This window comes from Neopsephotus bourkii, unplaced genomic scaffold (assembly GCF_033783945.1).
Source record: "Neopsephotus bourkii isolate Nb327-2 ecotype Australia unplaced genomic scaffold, CSIRO-AGI_Nbou_v1 NB_698, whole genome shotgun sequence".
In the NCBI taxonomy this organism is placed as follows: Eukaryota; Metazoa; Chordata; class Aves; order Psittaciformes; family Psittacidae; genus Neopsephotus; species Neopsephotus bourkii.
Window position 1 is genome coordinate 105,304 of NW_026901197.1, and position 16,857 is coordinate 122,160.

At 38.9% G+C, this 16,857-nt stretch overlaps 1 protein-coding gene across 1 annotated transcript in view; it reads right to left on the bottom strand.

Annotated features, from left to right (window-relative positions):
* LOC133212426 (ras-related protein Rab-3C) overlaps positions 1 to 15,570 on the bottom strand; it is a 119,648-nt gene extending 104,078 nt beyond the window's left edge. The window contains exons 1-2 of the mRNA XM_061353816.1: positions 15,420 to 15,570; positions 7,069 to 7,296 (exon numbers count right to left, since the gene is read on the bottom strand). Of these exons, the coding sequence (XP_061209800.1) occupies positions 7,069 to 7,296; positions 15,420 to 15,443 (252 nt within the window). The 5' untranslated portion in view covers positions 15,444 to 15,570. The remainder of the gene's footprint in view (positions 1 to 7,068; positions 7,297 to 15,419) is intronic.
* Positions 15,571 to 16,857: the final 1,287 nt, after the last annotated feature.

Sequence of the window (16,857 nt, forward strand, 5' to 3'; positions counted from 1 at the left end):
GATTTCAGGACACTACGGAAAGTACAAGTCCTAATATGGGTGAATATAAAGGTGCATAATGTTACCCTTCCAGGCTTTTTTTTTTTTTAGCTCAGCTCATTCTAGAATGATTTATTAAGCTGAACAGATATAGGTCTTGCTAGCCAGTGTGACAGACCAAACCCTCTAGAAGGGAAAACCAGAGATCCTTGTGAGAGGTTACTTCATATTCCTTTCCTCAGGATTGGCTTTACCTCCAAATAAAAACCAAAATCAATAGTACCCAATCTATATAAGGCAAAACTTTCCACCGTCACTCTTCCTGTAACATACCTAAATTTCTTTTTATTTTTAGAAATACACCTAAATAATAACATGATGGGCACAGAAGTAAGAACTTTCTATACCAGTGGAACATTCTAATTTTAGTATAAACAAGTTGTCTAAATTACACCATCGACAACTTCTGAGTTGTTGATTGAAATCACTGAGGCAGAATTCTCTGTATTTCTCAAACTGCAATAAATGAATAGTCATAACAGGAAAAAAAATAATTTGTTTATAAGCAGTGAATAATAAAAAAAAATATGAGTTAAATGAGAAAATATCTAGATGATTACAAGAGAACAATATATTCAGAAAAGACTGAAGGAGATTAGCCTTCAATTACAATTAACAGAAAGCAAAGTGGAAAAAGCAACTTCTGTATTACAAAAAAAACCGACAATATTCGGATTCTTCTTAGCTGACCAAGAAATAATATAAACACAGAACTAAATCCTCCATAGATGTTATTTTGCCTGATGTAATCATTTCACATATAAAAGCTGGGTGCATTGTCCATAATGTATTAGCTACTACAAACATTATCCTGACATGACACAGAGCCTATTATTGCTCTTGGCTTCTTACAAAATGCACTTAAGCTTACTTCCAGAACATAATGCAAATTGGGTAGCATTAAATAAAAATGAGCTGCTTTTGTGTGACCCCCATCCTCCCTCAGTCAGTTGTGCCCCTTTCAACCCAGCATCATTTCAGAATGGCTTCAAGCTGTTCTACCACAGCACAAGGAAACAGCTTGCACTGAGCAGCAGGAGAAGGCAAAAGTGAGCTTTAAATACTGTTTCTACATTCCTCTTTTCATGATACTTAGATTATGGCTCCCATCCAAGGCTCTGGTCCTCTGATTTCAAAGCAACAACTGCACAGCAAGAGTGCAACATTTTGCTCTGATCTACAACAGAAATCTTATTAAAATGCAGTGAAGAGCCTGTATGAGCCTTTTTTTCTTTTTTTTTTTTTTTTTTTGTTTTGTTTTGTTTTGTTTTTGGTAGAGTCACTGCAGCTGTACAGATGTCTCAAATGTGCTGCTAAAACGGTTCACAGGACCTGGCAGAACAGCTGATTTCACTTTAATAAATGCTGTCAACATTAATTTCATATTAGAAATAGACTTAGTCTTGATTCTTAAAATGATAGCTTAGTAAGTATATGTTGCATCTCACAGTTTAAAGTACACTGTCAGATTTCTCTGGATTTTACTGAGCTTGAACAATTAAGGTAGATTGTTTTTCAGTCTTAGCCCAAGCTTATTGTTCTTGCTTTGGACCCATGTCACAGCAAAATTCTTCCATTCTCTTTTTCCTTTCCATCCTGACTCTTCATATTGAAAAAAAAATCAAAAATCTTGCTATTCTGGTACACGTGTATGAAAGACCTTTCTATCTTTCTCTTTCTCATCACCAGTTTTTAAGGAGCCTATGAAGCAACTATATGATGCTTGCATATATGCAAGTAATGGTCCCTGGCAGTTCTTCCACTGATATATGCTTCCCTCCATGGGAAAAGCTGGTGGCTTGCAGATCATGATGTGGAAGGCAAAGGCAGAAGAAAAAAGGTACTATCAGACTGCCTGGTCACAGGTTAGGGGGAGCTGCAATCACCTTAGGTCTTGCAGGACAGTGATTTATTGGCCTAAACAATGGCAGGATGCATTTTCCAGGAGTCTGATGAGGAAAACATCCTAAAACACACTATAAAAAAGAGTTAGAAAGTGTTTTAAACTATGTCACTTTCTTATAAATAATCCGCATTGAAATTTGCACTTAAATAGAGAGATAATTCTTAGAACTTTAACAATGCTAAACGCCATCTTCTCTTTCCAATTACATCTTTGCTTTTGAATAAAGATGTATCATTTTAGGAATTTATTTAATTATTTGATTATTGATTATTGATTATTTATTATTATTATTTATTAGGAATCTTTGTCAGAGAATATTTAAAGTCCAGTGATGGCAAATATAGTGCTAAGCTGATCACAGGAACTTATTTCTATATTGTGAGCAAAGCTACACAGCAAAATTGTTGAAGTAGGCAACAGAGGGCTTTTTAAACCACAGAACTTTGTAAGAAAGTAAGGTCTTTGACCAAGTATTTCAGAATACTTCCACAAAACCATTGGAATATTGAGAAAAATGGTGGAATTTAATGCTAGTTGCAGTTGCAGGGCTTTTACCTCATTTCCTCTCCAAACTATCTGAAGCCAGGAGTTTGCAACCACATTGGTGCGTGCAAGTCTAGCAGCCAGAACATGAGATCAGGCTACAGGGCTCTCTAGCCAGGGTGCTGAAGTGAAAACCCAACTTTTTTATAAGTTGGGTTTAAAGCCAATGTTTTAAAACCTCAAGATGTGCTTTTGCAGCAATAAAACTGTAATGTCGCATAAATATTTTAATACCCAGTTCTACTTTTTTAAATAAAAGCATATAAATTTTAAAAGTCTCTCACTGGCTAACATGGCCACTCTCACAAAGCGTACAGTATATACTCTTTGCACTGAAGTCCACCTGAACTGAGTATGGCTTTTACATTGCCAGGACCTCTTTTGGCACTGAAGACTGGACCCTGGTTCTACACAAGAAATACATTGCGTAGTTTTCCAAGATGTGTATTGTTTATAATGGATGCATCTAATATATCCATTTTTCTCTTGGTTACTTACCTAAAACAGTGGAAAGCTGAGCTGAATTGGATCCATGGGTCCAATTTTAATACAATGGGTATAAGAAACAGAACACAGAATAAACAGGGCAATGTAAAGAGAGCACTAAGAATCCATTAATTAAGAAAGATACACAACTTCTTGAAGTAATTAAGATCCCCAAGAAATACAAAGATTAAAAACTCCTGGCAGTTCTCTGACTGAGACTTAAACACTATAGTACTGTCTGTACTGTAATGGGCTTTCCCTTGGCTGTGCATCTTTAATATTTGTTGTTGAGAACACTGGCCTACAAAACTAGGGAAAAAAACCCCAACTAACTAATGATTAATGAATCCAGTATTTCTAAGAAATAAAGTACAGCAAGAATACCATTTTTTCAATTCAACATAATTTGAAATCTAGCAGTTTGAAAGAATCTTATAGGCTTCCGGATCCATCCCTTTACTATTATTAGGTCAAAACTAATGGAGGAAAAATGTATTGCTATTTATTATTTGACATTGTAAAACATCCTAAAGCCCTCTGATGGACTTCCATCCTATGCACATACGTGCTGCACCCAGACACAGTTCCTTTCCAAAATTTCTTACAGTTTCTGTTAAGAAATCAATACCTTTTTAGGTAAAATGCTTTTTTAAATGGATTTCTATGCTTTAAGAGGTAACAACCTGTTAATATGCTGTCTTCCTAATGTCCATATGAAAATTGTCACATTATTTGTTGCTGTGAAACAAAATCTCAGGATAGCTGATGGTCCTATGACAAGGTAATGTGCTATCATTGATGAATACAACACTTGAACTCCAAACCTTTCTCAATTTCAGTAAGAAATGCTGTGGAAAGGTCTTTGGCTCGGAAGAAAAAAACCCCAAATTTTACAGTGCTCCCAGCAGTCTCTTTCTGATCATATGGAAAAATATAAGTACTGGAGGTAGCCCCATCCTCCCTGACTTAAACAATGAAAGAAGACAATTCAATTCAGGTCCTTTGAATCCTAGAAGAAGACAACATTGCCTCAAAGCAAGAAAGAAACTCAAACTAACAAAAGACCTGTAGGGCATACTACTATGTAAGACATCACCTACTTCAATCTGTTAAACCTGGCTAGTTCATCTGTGATAATCACACAGTGAATTTTATTAAGAAATAATGACTATGCTTCATGATTGCCCACGATGACTTTCAAACAAATCTGTACCCTTCACTAGCAAGCACATGAGAACCTTTTCCTCAGGAAATCAGTGTTTCTAGCTCCAACAAGCTTCAAGTTGAACACAAAATGTCCAACTGAAAGGGCTATTAATCACAAAGCTTAGATGTCTACCCAAGAACAATATGCATAAAATTACAACAGGACACTTTAGATTAACTGTACTTCTAGCTAGGGAATTTTGGTGACTTAACAGCATTGCTATTTACACATTTCTATATCTTACTGCCAGGCAAGGAGAGCAGAGCAGCAGCATTCCATGTATTTCTTCAGTGCACTACATGGCAAAATAATACAGTTCTGATCTTGTCATTCACAACACACTTTAGAGTTGTACTTACAGTTTCTTCTAACTATTCCAACCTGTGAGATTTTTCAGCACATTTTATTTCACATAAGCTGAATAACAGTTACCACATGATGTCACCCCATAATTTGCTAGTTATTTTAAAGGAAGTGTTAGCCTCTTACATGTTTCTATGCAGAATTAGCATCAAATCACGCTATGATTAATTCAATTTCATATTTTATCTAATATAAATGCTCTTTTATAAATTCAGTTTGAAATGGGAATGGATATTGCAGGACTACTGTTCATTTTAGAAAGACATCTGCATAATTAAAGTAATAAAGCATAATGTAATATAGACAGATGTTACATACAGAAATACTACACATTAAGTATACGATTGTTGATATAGCTTACAAGATGGGGTAATAGCGCTCTATTTCAGATTCCATGCAGTAGAATAGCTTTCTCAGATACTTAACAGATATTTAAGCTCCCAGAGGTGTAAAAGTCAACCAGTTTAACAGCAAGTATAACTGCAGCACAATGCTCCAGTGCAGAATGCTCCATCTAAAAAGTGCAAACAGCAATAAAGAGCTATTGCAGTTGGAGTTAATTTGAAACGTCGAGGTCTTTTAAGAACCAGCATTAAAATTCTCATGAAAAACCAAGAAAAAAGAACCCCAACAAACCGAGATGCAGCACTGACTGGGAATAAAAAGCTTTAGCATGAAACTAAGATCTGAAGACCTGTCTCAAACTCTATGTCCTGGTAGGTGACTTTAGGAAGGTCTCTCCCATGCTCTGGGCCCCTGTTCCACCACTCCTAAGGGACATGAGGCCTTGTGTTTGTTACACTGACTTCAACTGCAGATTTCTTCAGGCAAGGACCGTCAAGAGTCTGATTGGACTCTGTATATTATTTCATAAAAAGAACAACAAAATGTCCATTTTGCTAAAACTGGAAGCTTATTCCAGCTGGCAAGAATACAGTTGCTGCATCCTCCCTTTGCCATGGGTAGCCCTGAACACATTTAAATTAACTGACTGATTTTGAGCCAAGCACATATTTATAGTCTGCTGTGGAAAGGCATTATGAGAAATATACTGTTGTCAAACTAATCACATTAATACAACATTGTAAACTAATGCTACTTTTGCTGGGAGAGACATAAACAATAAAAATCTATTGTAGAGGATACTTGCTGATTAAAAGAACTGTACAGACTAATGTGAACACAATTTTATTGTTCCATTATAAAAAATTATAAACTAATGTCAATGCAACTTATGTCAATGATCTCCAACATTAAAGTACTACAGGGAACCTAGCAAGCTATTGCAGTGAAAGCATGCACATGACATACAGTTACCTAGTATGTAGCCGTTATACCCATGATAATAGCAAGAATCTAAGCTTAAAAATTCTGAGAGGCAAAGTTTGTGTTCAAGTTCCCTAAGGGCACAGAACAAATAATGATTTGAGATATCAAGGGCTGAAGCCTACCTAAAGAGACATGAATGAGACATAGCCTAGGAAACTGGGAAAATCACTTTTTGCCATATTAAAAATATAATTTATCTGCTGTTCCAAACATGTTAGATTCACTTGTCATATTTGAGCTGAGGTTTCCTGTGGTTTAATGGCTACCCATCATTAAATAATTTTTTAGATTACTTGTATTCATGCACAGAAAAATAAAACCTTGGTTAATAAGGCTGTTATGAATACCTTACTGAGGAAACATTGCTCAAACTCTTCATGCACCCACAAATAACGGCAAAGACCTAAAGCTTTAACTGCAGGTCATGCATTGCTAAATGTTCTGCTATCCTTGCCTCTCCTTTAAGTGAGTATCAACCTATCACCCAAGAATTAGGAGATGTGAGCATCAGTGGCTCCAACATAAATAAGTTTTGGCTAACCTTTCTTTCTGAGGATGGTTTACATAAAAGAACACCTATTTGCTGACGTCACACTTCCCTACAGTTGGCATCTTTCTACCATCTTTAAGGTACAGGCAAGAGTTGAAGGGTTTTGTATATCTGAGCAACACAGCTGGTACATTCTCTCTTTCCACATATGTTCTTCATCAACTGCAGGAAGATGTTTCAGTGATCAGGATGGCCAAAAATTATGCCTTCCATTATTCAGCCACTATCATAGGTCCTATGCGAATTTATAATTTCTGTGGTAAGAAATGTAATACCTAACTGGTATTTCAAAGCACTTTTTAATAACATGTATCACTTTCAAGAGCCTACATATTCCACAGTTGCTTATACCTCACTGCCTTTCTATTTATTTGTCAACATGTGCTATTACTTAATGGAATTTAATTCAGAATATATATTCTGCTGTACTTCAATACCTAAAAAAATACTGTCTATATTCTATTATTCAAGACACAAAAATCATACAGGAAATAATTAACTGCTTTTTCATTACTATGCCATATATATATCTATCTATATATATATAAAGGTTGTGATACTCTGTGCAAACCTATGGTAGCTTAAATGCTATCTATCAAACTGCTACAGCTTGCTTAGTTCATAGAATTATTGGTTTTGGCTTACCCAAATCTGTAGCTTAATTCTTTTTTCATTTTTGAAAACTGTTTTTACTTTGAAATCGATCCCAACTGTGCTTACAAAGGCAGACGTAAAGGAATCATCAGCATATCGGAACAAAAAGGAGGTTTTCCCAACACTGCTGTTGCCAATAATGAGCAGTTTGAACATGTAATCAAAGTTCTGGTCAGATGTTTCTTTTTGGCCATATCTGGAATCTTGAGCGGATGCCATCTGTAATTCAAAATGAAAAGAAATTGTTTATTCTCTCTTGTATAAAACGAGAAGCATTCAGATTTTATTGGAGTTTTTGACATCAGATATTAATGAACTCAAGAAGTTCACAGTTGTTTAATTAATTTCATGGTTCTTGTATCCAAGGTAATAGTTCTGGTTGCAAACAAGAATGCAAACATCTGTGGTGGTTGGTACCAAAAAAATAATTCTAAAAATCTGGGGCAGTTCTCAAGTATTTAATTAAAAAGAGCTACATTCAGAAGATGTGATGAACTAGCCAGACAGTGACAATACAAGCAAAAATACTTCACTTGAACAAGAAAGAAATAAGAGATGCATGCTGTGTTATGACATGAGGTATATTTCCAAACAAAAGTTTAACATGTTTTAGATCTGATAAAATTTTTGAACCATTTATTTTACTGTAAATATGCTGCTGTCTTTTGTAATGCCTATCACTGTATTCAAAGTATTTTGCCTTTACCAGTTTTCAGTTTATCATACCATTAAATAGTGAGTTTGGTATATACCTCTGAAATACCTTTTTTTTTTTCCAGTTTTACTCTATTTATAGTTTGGAATTTGCAATTATTATGAGCTATCAGTTGTTAATGTTTTCAAATTTGAGTCCTTTAAATACAGTTTCTAATCCATATAAAACAGTTGAATCAGCACAGATTAATGAACACTGCTAAACAGCAAGGCTATTTTGCTCTAGGACTTCAAAAATCACAGGTTCTACTTATAAAAAATACACTTCTGGCTTTCAGAAGAGTTGCAGAAATTAACTTTAAAACCTGACCAAAATTCTGCCTGAGATGTTAAAAAATCAGATGGGAGAAATAAAGACCTTAGAACTAGGTAGTGTTTCGCCTCATGTGCTTTTTGGGAAAAAATCTTATGGTTTTTTAAAATCTGGCATGATTTTAAATTCTTGGAGTTTGGCAACACCAAGGTCAGCACTTCTGCATGCTGATTTCAGGCAGAAAGACAGACATAGTATCCTAACACAAAGGTTTATAGAAAAGCAGCTCACCTCAAACCTTTCTAAGCTAGACATCTGGGAGTACATGCGAGCAGTCAGAGTGGAGAGCTGGAACCAGTGTGAGGGCTACACAATAATCCACTTTCTCAGCAGAATTTCAATTACTGCACAAATTTTCTGAGCTAATTCTGCTGTCTCACAGCACAAATAACAGTATGCCAGCTACTGAAGAGGGATATAGAAGTGGGGACAAAAAGCCCTGAAGGAGACAACGGAAATAACGAGCTTATATATTACAGAAAAAATGCAGTAGGGAGCGCTTGATTTCAGAATTAGCCTTTTATTTGGTCGTGACTAAAGATCTTGATTAAATGTAGTCTTGGGTACCTATGTGCTTGAACCCTGAGTAGTTGTATTGGCTAACATTTATTCACTTTCACAGACATGCAACAAAGAAGTTTTAGAACAAAACCCTAAATATTACCTAGAATACACACCACTATTTTTATAACTTTCTTATTTCTAGACAAAAGGAGATCCTGTTAGCCTTCACTACTCTCCCTCATTTTTAAACTATTCAGGGACATTTTGCTTAGAACCTGAAAAAAAGAAAATCAAATGCTGCTTATACCTGTTTAATCACAACTGGCAATAAAGTGGTAAAAGTATGTTGATACTGTGTTTCCAACACTTTGCAACAAGTTAATAATTCCAGCAGCCAAAAGACTGTGAAGTGGCTGGGGATGCCAGTGTGCAACCTGTACACTTCCCAGCAGCCTGCTCTGCTGCCCTTCTGGCTCCTACCTGCAACGCAACAGCTGAAACCGGAGGTTAGAAACCACTTCTAGCAAGAAGAATAATCTCCTTTCTTGATTTTTTTTATGTCCTAGGAAGCCTCCCACATAGCTTTTTCAACTCACTTAAGGTTTACAAAACGGGAGTTTAACTTTCATTTCATTGCTGACTTCAGTCTTAAGTGCCTTACAAATCATCACCATGTACTTTAACGCTTAATACTTCAGAAACAGTATGAAATAGTATGATTCAGTCAGCAAACAAATCAGGAGACCTGGATTCTAACAATAGTCTCGCTAAATTTTGTACATTATGTAGCCTTCCTGAGTAAGAACTTGTTTCCTGTGGCTGGTTTTAGATGCAGATTTTTCCCACAGAGAAATTTTAGTGCTCCTCTAAATTTATGTGCATTACCCATGGAATAGTTTCCTTAATAGTTCTTTAAAAAAAAAGTAATAAAAATAAAACACACACACACAAAAAACAAACAAACAAAAACATCTTCACTATGCCTTAAGCTTATGGATTCATTACTTGCAGGATCATAGGCAGAATTATGGACAAGCTAAACACAGAAGTGCAGCCAGCTTCTATTTCAAAGCATGCCTGCCCATTACAGAAGGCAGAAGGCACAGGAAAGGGCTAATTTCTGTACCTCCCACCTGAGGAATCATGATCTCTTGATAATAATTCAAAATGTTTGAAAAGACCAACTTTAGCCTAGGGAGACAGTCTCCCTAGATTACCAATAACAATCCTTTCTTGTGTCCAAAACCCAAATGACTTTTAGAAAAGTACTAGAGTCTTCATGAGTCTGAAGGAACATCAAACTCAGTACGTGCGTTAAGACCTTGCTATTACTCCCCCAACTTATTCATTCTGTACTAGGCACAAAGATAGATTCTTCAGAATACAAACTCACATTACCTATACCAGGCTCCCACCCTAAATGATACTCTAGAGTCTCTATTTTTTTTTGCTGACTATAAGGGAAACCTGAGATATTTGGTCCTCTTGAACTTCTGGAATATGTCTTCAGTGCTTCTCTGTTTTAAATGCAAGCTGCTGAGTTCCAGTAACAATGGAATGCACTGCAGCCCACCTGCTCATGTATTAATATGTCAATTCACTCCTAACAGGAGTTGTCCCAACTATGGAGGCATTTGGCAAAGAAACGTGAAGAAGATAGTGCTGATGCTATGTTCTTCCTTTGGAAACAATGCTGGAAATAATCACCAGGAATGACATGTTCATACCTGTAATTAAATAATACATACATGGACAAGAACCAAATAAACATGCCAACCTCACTAATGTTATGATATTCTGTTTCCAAGAAAGCAAAACTCTTACATACATTTTCACAAAATTCTCTCATATGATTGAATGCATATATTAAACACCCATCACTTTCAGCAAAACACATTAAGTTTTCTCTGCCATAAAATTTTGTCCTCATTTAGTAGAACGGAAGACAGAATGTATAAGAGTATTTTCATTAGCATACTGCATATTTAGGTTTTTGTAGAAGGAGTCCCTATTTCAGATCCCTACATCCATTAGGATTTTAGTACCAAAGGCAGTCTCAGACCACCTCCTAGAGAATTTAGGAGTAGGTACGATTCCCCAGCCTCCTAGAGGACTTAGGAGTAGGTATGTCCACAGCTCGAATATGGTCCAAGGACAAAAAAGGATGGCTTCCCTGCTTACAGCGCATCTTGAAACACCTAAATGTGCATTATTTATTGGCATAGGAGAGTTTTATCATTAGGCAGAGTTTTCTACATCAGACCCAGGTACTTTTCAAGTCTTGTGTTCAGCTGTTCCCTTGATCTCAAAAGAACAGGTTAAAACAGGGCAGGGTTGAGAACCAATGTGAAAAAGTATGTGTTCACCTTCATAATAATAACAAAACACTTGGCTGTGTTAATCTCTTTATGGACGTATAGGACCTCATTCATTGACAGAATTAATTTGATCAGCTTTCTCACTTAAGCAAAGCAGTATGCCATGAAGTCCCTGGGCTGCACATAACTTCAGTTTGTACTTAAGTATACCCCCCACTCTGAATGCCAAATGCAGGATGAATTTGCGCTGGCAAATATGATGCAAAAGGCATGAAAAAGTGGAACTGAAAATATTGAGGTTCACTCCTTTGTGCACTTCACAAATACAGTATTTTATTTAAAAAAAAAAACAGAACTTCCTACAAACTCAATTTCTGTGAGGTGACATTTTTGCATTTTGTAAAATATAGTTAGTTAAACGTAATAAGTGGATATTGAAAAAAATGGGATACAATTGGAAAATTTAATGTTTGTAACTCACTCGACCGCATGTAGGACGCATCACAAGTGAATTGTCTTTAATATGAAGATCAGATGTCACCACCAGAGTCAAAATGTTACCATGATCTGTATTTATAAGAACACTATGACAACATAACCCAGTCATGAAAAGCTCAATTATTTTCAAGGTACACCAGATGAATAATCTAGAGATTGGGTTTTATTTCGAACTCTTTCAGGGGTATCATATGACTTTTTTTCCCTTTTTTCTATGTCTTGGGCAAGCTGCTTAAACTCTTACTTCTGGTGTTCTCTCAATTAATACCTCAATATCCACAGATGCAGGCCACAGCCAATTCTCACAAATCCTTATCATCTAATTTGTAACTGAGCATTTAATAATTAATTTACTGTCCATGCTTTTCTGTACCATTAATCGCAAGATACATCATAGACAAGAGGAAGTTCTGGTGGGAGAAAAGATGTGAATTAGTTTCTATCAAACATGGAGATTTTTAAACATGGGTGGGGGGGAAGGAGGAACCCAGCAAAAAACAGAGCTTTGTCAGATCCATAATATACCAAGTCACAGTGCTGGATGGTCAGTGGATGACGCGGATGACCCAGTGCTGACAACAGCTCAGATCCATCAGATGACCTAGAGACAGGGGTTCTGGGGCTACTGCTCTTGCAGGAATTTCACACAGTTCCTCCTGTGAACCAACCAGGCTGATTTACTGGGATTTTTTTACTCTTGGTGTAAGGCTGGTTGGTTAAAGAAATAATCTTAACTTTTTTTAATCAGATACACACACTGTCTATGAGACTTCCAGTGATTTTGTGTTAATGTATTTTGCATCTGATTTGTATGTCTTTCCTCAGTGTTAAGGTTCCAGTAATTAATAGAAATTACTGTCACACACACTGCTATAGCTTAATAAATTAAACTAGTAATTCATAAGACTGAAGAGTTCAGTGGACAATGCGCCAGCCACTTATTTGGAATATACGGATTGCCAGACATCTGCAGAGCACAGCTTGTGTATCAATGTACTTGGCAGCATCAAGAGAAGCTTATCTGCTTCAAGGTATTATGAGGTTAGATTCATGAATATGTGTAAGCATATTCAGCATAACCAGCATAACCCAATCTGAAAAGTTAGACATGCAGAGTTTTATTATAAGCAGTGTACTGAAATGCCAAATTGGGGAATATCAAGAAGATAGAGAGAGGTGGAATTCTAAACCAAAGAAACTCTACTTGCTTTGTATCAGTAGAAATAGCATGGATGTGGCCACAGTGCTGGCAGATGCCTAGGACTGCAGAACACAACAGTAGAGAACAGCAGTAAAGAATAGTTTTGGCAAGGCTATAGCACGTGGATTCTGATGAATCTACTTTTGGTGAGTTAGAGCATTATCCCACGCTTGTAATTCTTTAACCTAAATTTACCTTCTCCATGAAAAGGGTAGCTTAAGAATGCTACAATCAAATAAATTAAGGAGTGAAATTTGAAGTGAATGAATCAGTGCATGAATCGCTGAGAAATTCCCACTAAACCTTCACTTCTGAAAGTATCAGGAAAGCCTTACAGAAAACTGCTGAAAGCTACACAGACATTTCAACAAATTCAGACGAACTCTTACAAGAATGCACAAACCATGCAGACTTCCACGTTTTTAAGAAAAAGAGAGTTCATTGCTTTTGACTTCTAACCCAAAGTCCTCTCCATGGCCATAACCACTACTAAGACTAACTTCTGATTTTGAAAGCATGGCAAGAAAAATTAAAAGTAGTTACAAACTCTGACACAGATCCGATTATACCCAGCAGATGACAACAGCAAACTTTTATACCAGGTGACTCCTCTTCTGGAAGGACTTTTTGGGCTTCCTTTCTTGTAACTGTTGGCCCTTCTTGTCTACAGATAAATGGCATGAGCTTCAAACAAAGTATTCATATAAAGACAGTGACACCACACAGGCCCTTTTTCTCATCCTGCCAAAATACGTTAATTTTTTAGTTCTCTATTTAATTGCTTCTTGATGGAAATTGGAAAAAAAAGGCTTAAACTCTCCTCAGAGTTGCTTTTGTCATGATCAAGACATATACTTGATAACTCCTTCTGTTGTTCTAGAAGTCAGAGATGGTAGCTCTGTAACTCACTGATCTATAAATCTGTTGTGTGCAAAAAAGAAACTACATTTCATGTAGTAGGAAATCAGATAGCTAAAAGAGATAAGTCAAGCAATTAGGTCAGCCAGTCTATATTACATTTGAACAAGGATCAACCATACTAGCTAATGCTGGAAAACAAAAGGATGCTTAAGAAGAAGAATCCTCAATAAATACAGTTTTACTGGAATCTGTAATAAGACAAAATGTATGCTGAGAATAGTGTAAGTAGAAGAAAGAAGAAAAACCATACAGAAACAACAGAAAATTAAGCCTCATCTGCCAGACTGCATTTTCATATCTTGGAAAAATCCAGATGCTTGTGATTGTAATTTTGGATAAGATATGCTTAAAAATAGACAGTGCTTGGCCATTTCAGCAGCCTTGAAAAAGTGGCATTTTTAGGGTCTTTTACAGCACTCTGCTATCTCTTTTTACACTTAGGCTGTGATTTTTGACAACTTTTATTCCGTTATGTTTAACAATAATTCTGTCTGTACTTTTTATGATCTGTCCAATTATATAAAAAACCCAAAAAGCTGTTCTCTGATGTGTCAAGTACGTACATTTTTCTTTTCTATCTGGATTTTAGATTTTATTATAATGCTGTGCCATCATTTTGTTTCCACAACTATTTAACAACATCAGTTCAACACCTATCAAAACCACCAAATGCAATAGTGACCAGTGTGTAGTTGTCATCCTTTATTAGCAGAATCTGCTTTTCATGAAATGCTCTCCAAAGCCAATATGTACTAGGCATGACTTCAGTACCTCAATAAGCGTGTGTACATAAGTTGCAAATACCACAAAAACATTTCCAACATATGCATGCACCATGCAGAACTGGGTATTTTAAAGAGCATCCTAATTATTGTTGTTCTCCCATCAGAAAACTGAAAGACCTTCTTGCTGAAGAATCACTTATTTATAGTGCATTTCTTTAGCTAAAAGGTTTCAGCATGTGTCATCTAAAAAATTGCTCTGCAAAAGATTTATAAGATTATCGGTTTCTCTCCAAAGTCAAGCAAACCCAAGTCCTTATTAAGATAACTTAAGATTTCAGATTTCTTTTTGAGCATGCGTATTGAAAAGATGTTGATCTTCCCATCAGGCTGAAATCTTATTACTGATGGAGTAGACATCCATCAGGAAAAATATCAGCAAAGAAAGCTGTACTTTATAACTTAAATCACAATGGCCTGCAAAGTACTCTTTCCGTTCTTTAAAATCAGCGGGATTGATTGTTACCAATTCACTGGTAACATGACTGATCTTCCATTAAAAAAGTAACTGAAGTACAGTTCAGTGTAAACTGGTCTGTTCCATAACGCAGGAACTGCTAAAAACTCTCCATAACCTAACCAGTATCTGTACAACATCTGTTTCTCCAGTGCTAAGAGGCATTATATTTTTACAGATAAATGAGCTGCTAAAAAGGGGCCATCCCTTTGCTACCCCCAGTTCTGGCCATGAGCCTCGCGAAGGAGGATAACCGTTCACTGAAGAAACAGGTGGAGATACCGTGCAACTTCCTGTGCATCCAGGTAGGACCTCATCCCCTAACACGATACACCCGCTCATTCCCAGGGGAAAGTGCTCAACGGGCAGTGCCTGTAGAACACAGTTCAGACTGCCCGAATGAGGCTGAAACCCATCCGCGGCCGGCTGGCGGCAGAGACACGGCTTTCCCGGCTCCCCTCACCCTCCTCCTCACACCCCCTGGCCACCAGCGGGAGAGCCCGGGCTCGGCGGCCCTGTCATGCCGCTGCAGCTCGGAGGGGCTCCTGCTCCGTCTTCCGGGCGCCCGGATCTCGGCCGCGCTGCGCCTGCCGCCCCCCCTCACGGGTCGCTCGGCCTCGGCCCTTGGACCGACCTGCATGGGCGCTTCGTGCCTCATGGCCGAGCGCGGCCCACCGCTCGCTCTGCCGCCGCTCGCTCGCACACGCCAACAGACACCGCCGCCGCCAGCCCGGGCTCTGCTGAAACCCCGCGTCGCGATCAGCACCGGAGCTGTCCCCGCTCCTCCCCGGCACCGCCCCTCTCTCCCGCCTACCCGGGGGAGCTGTAGTCCCTCTGTCCCGCTCCCCCGTGCCCGCCGCCGCCGGGGAGGGAAGGAAGGACTACAACTCCCGGCGTACCCCGCGGAACACCGCCAAAGAGGAGGGCACAGGGGGGCGGTGGCGGGGTCAGAAGAGCTCTTTGAGAACGCGTGTCGGGCCCACGGAGGGCGGTCGCGGAGGGAAAGCGCGGGCGGCACAGGTCACGGTGGCGGGGCGGGGGGCGCGGCAAGCAGCAACGGAGCTAGAGGAGCGGGCAGGGTCCCTTCCGAGTGCCGGCGGCTGGCACGGCAGGCAGCGTGGTCTGCGGGAGTTGCTCGAAGGAGTGCCGCAGACAGTCGCTGCTCCCGGGCCGTGGCCTGCACCACGCCTTTCGACGGGGTAGTGGCCGGGAAGCCGACGGTGCGCGGCCAAGTCTCGACCTTGTGTTCCTGGACCGCAACCAGACCTGGCCGGTGTCGCTCCTCCCCGCCGGCAGGGGGCGCCCTGGAGCAGCGGGCCTCCGCACTCGCGGGCTCCCTTCCCGTTCTTCCCGTTCCCCCACAGTCAGCCCCGGGGCTGAGCGAGGCCGAGCACCGTTTGGCATGGTGACTGCTGGTTAATGCTTTTTCTGTAGTGTCAGCCCCTACCTACACCAAGACTTCTCTTGGTCATATCTGGTTGTCCCTGCTTTCTCTTCCCTCACCTGCTTTTTAATCCAGACTTTGACAAACGGTAGGAGGCAGGCGTCAGGGTTCTTCAATGGCAGTAGTCCAACATGGACATGGTGTCACTGCTTCTGGGCAGTGACACTCGATTTTGATGGCAGTATGGAGGTCATCGTGAGGAAATGTTGACAAGGCAGCCAAAAAAGCACATCTTCTGCATGGTTTTTATAGTCCAAAAAGGTGTTTTAAACGTCTTTGTTGGCATGTCATACTTTCCGTAACCCCATCCTCTAATGCATAGTCCATACATATTTTGGGGCCCAAATATATGGGGCCATAGAATCATAGAATGTTTTGGTTTGGAAGGGACCTTAAAGGCAATCTGTTTCCCCCTGCCATGGGCAGGGAAAACTTCCACTAGACCAGGTTGCTCCAAGCCCCGTCCAGCCTGGCCTTGAACACTGCCAGGGGTGGGGTATACAGCTGTGTTCCGCAGCAATGAGGTATCTGTTGTAAACACTCTGTGTATAAGGGGTACTGATTACAAGAATAATGGTATTACAGGTATAAACTAAACCAGAGACTTCAAGACTTCATAATGCGAAGA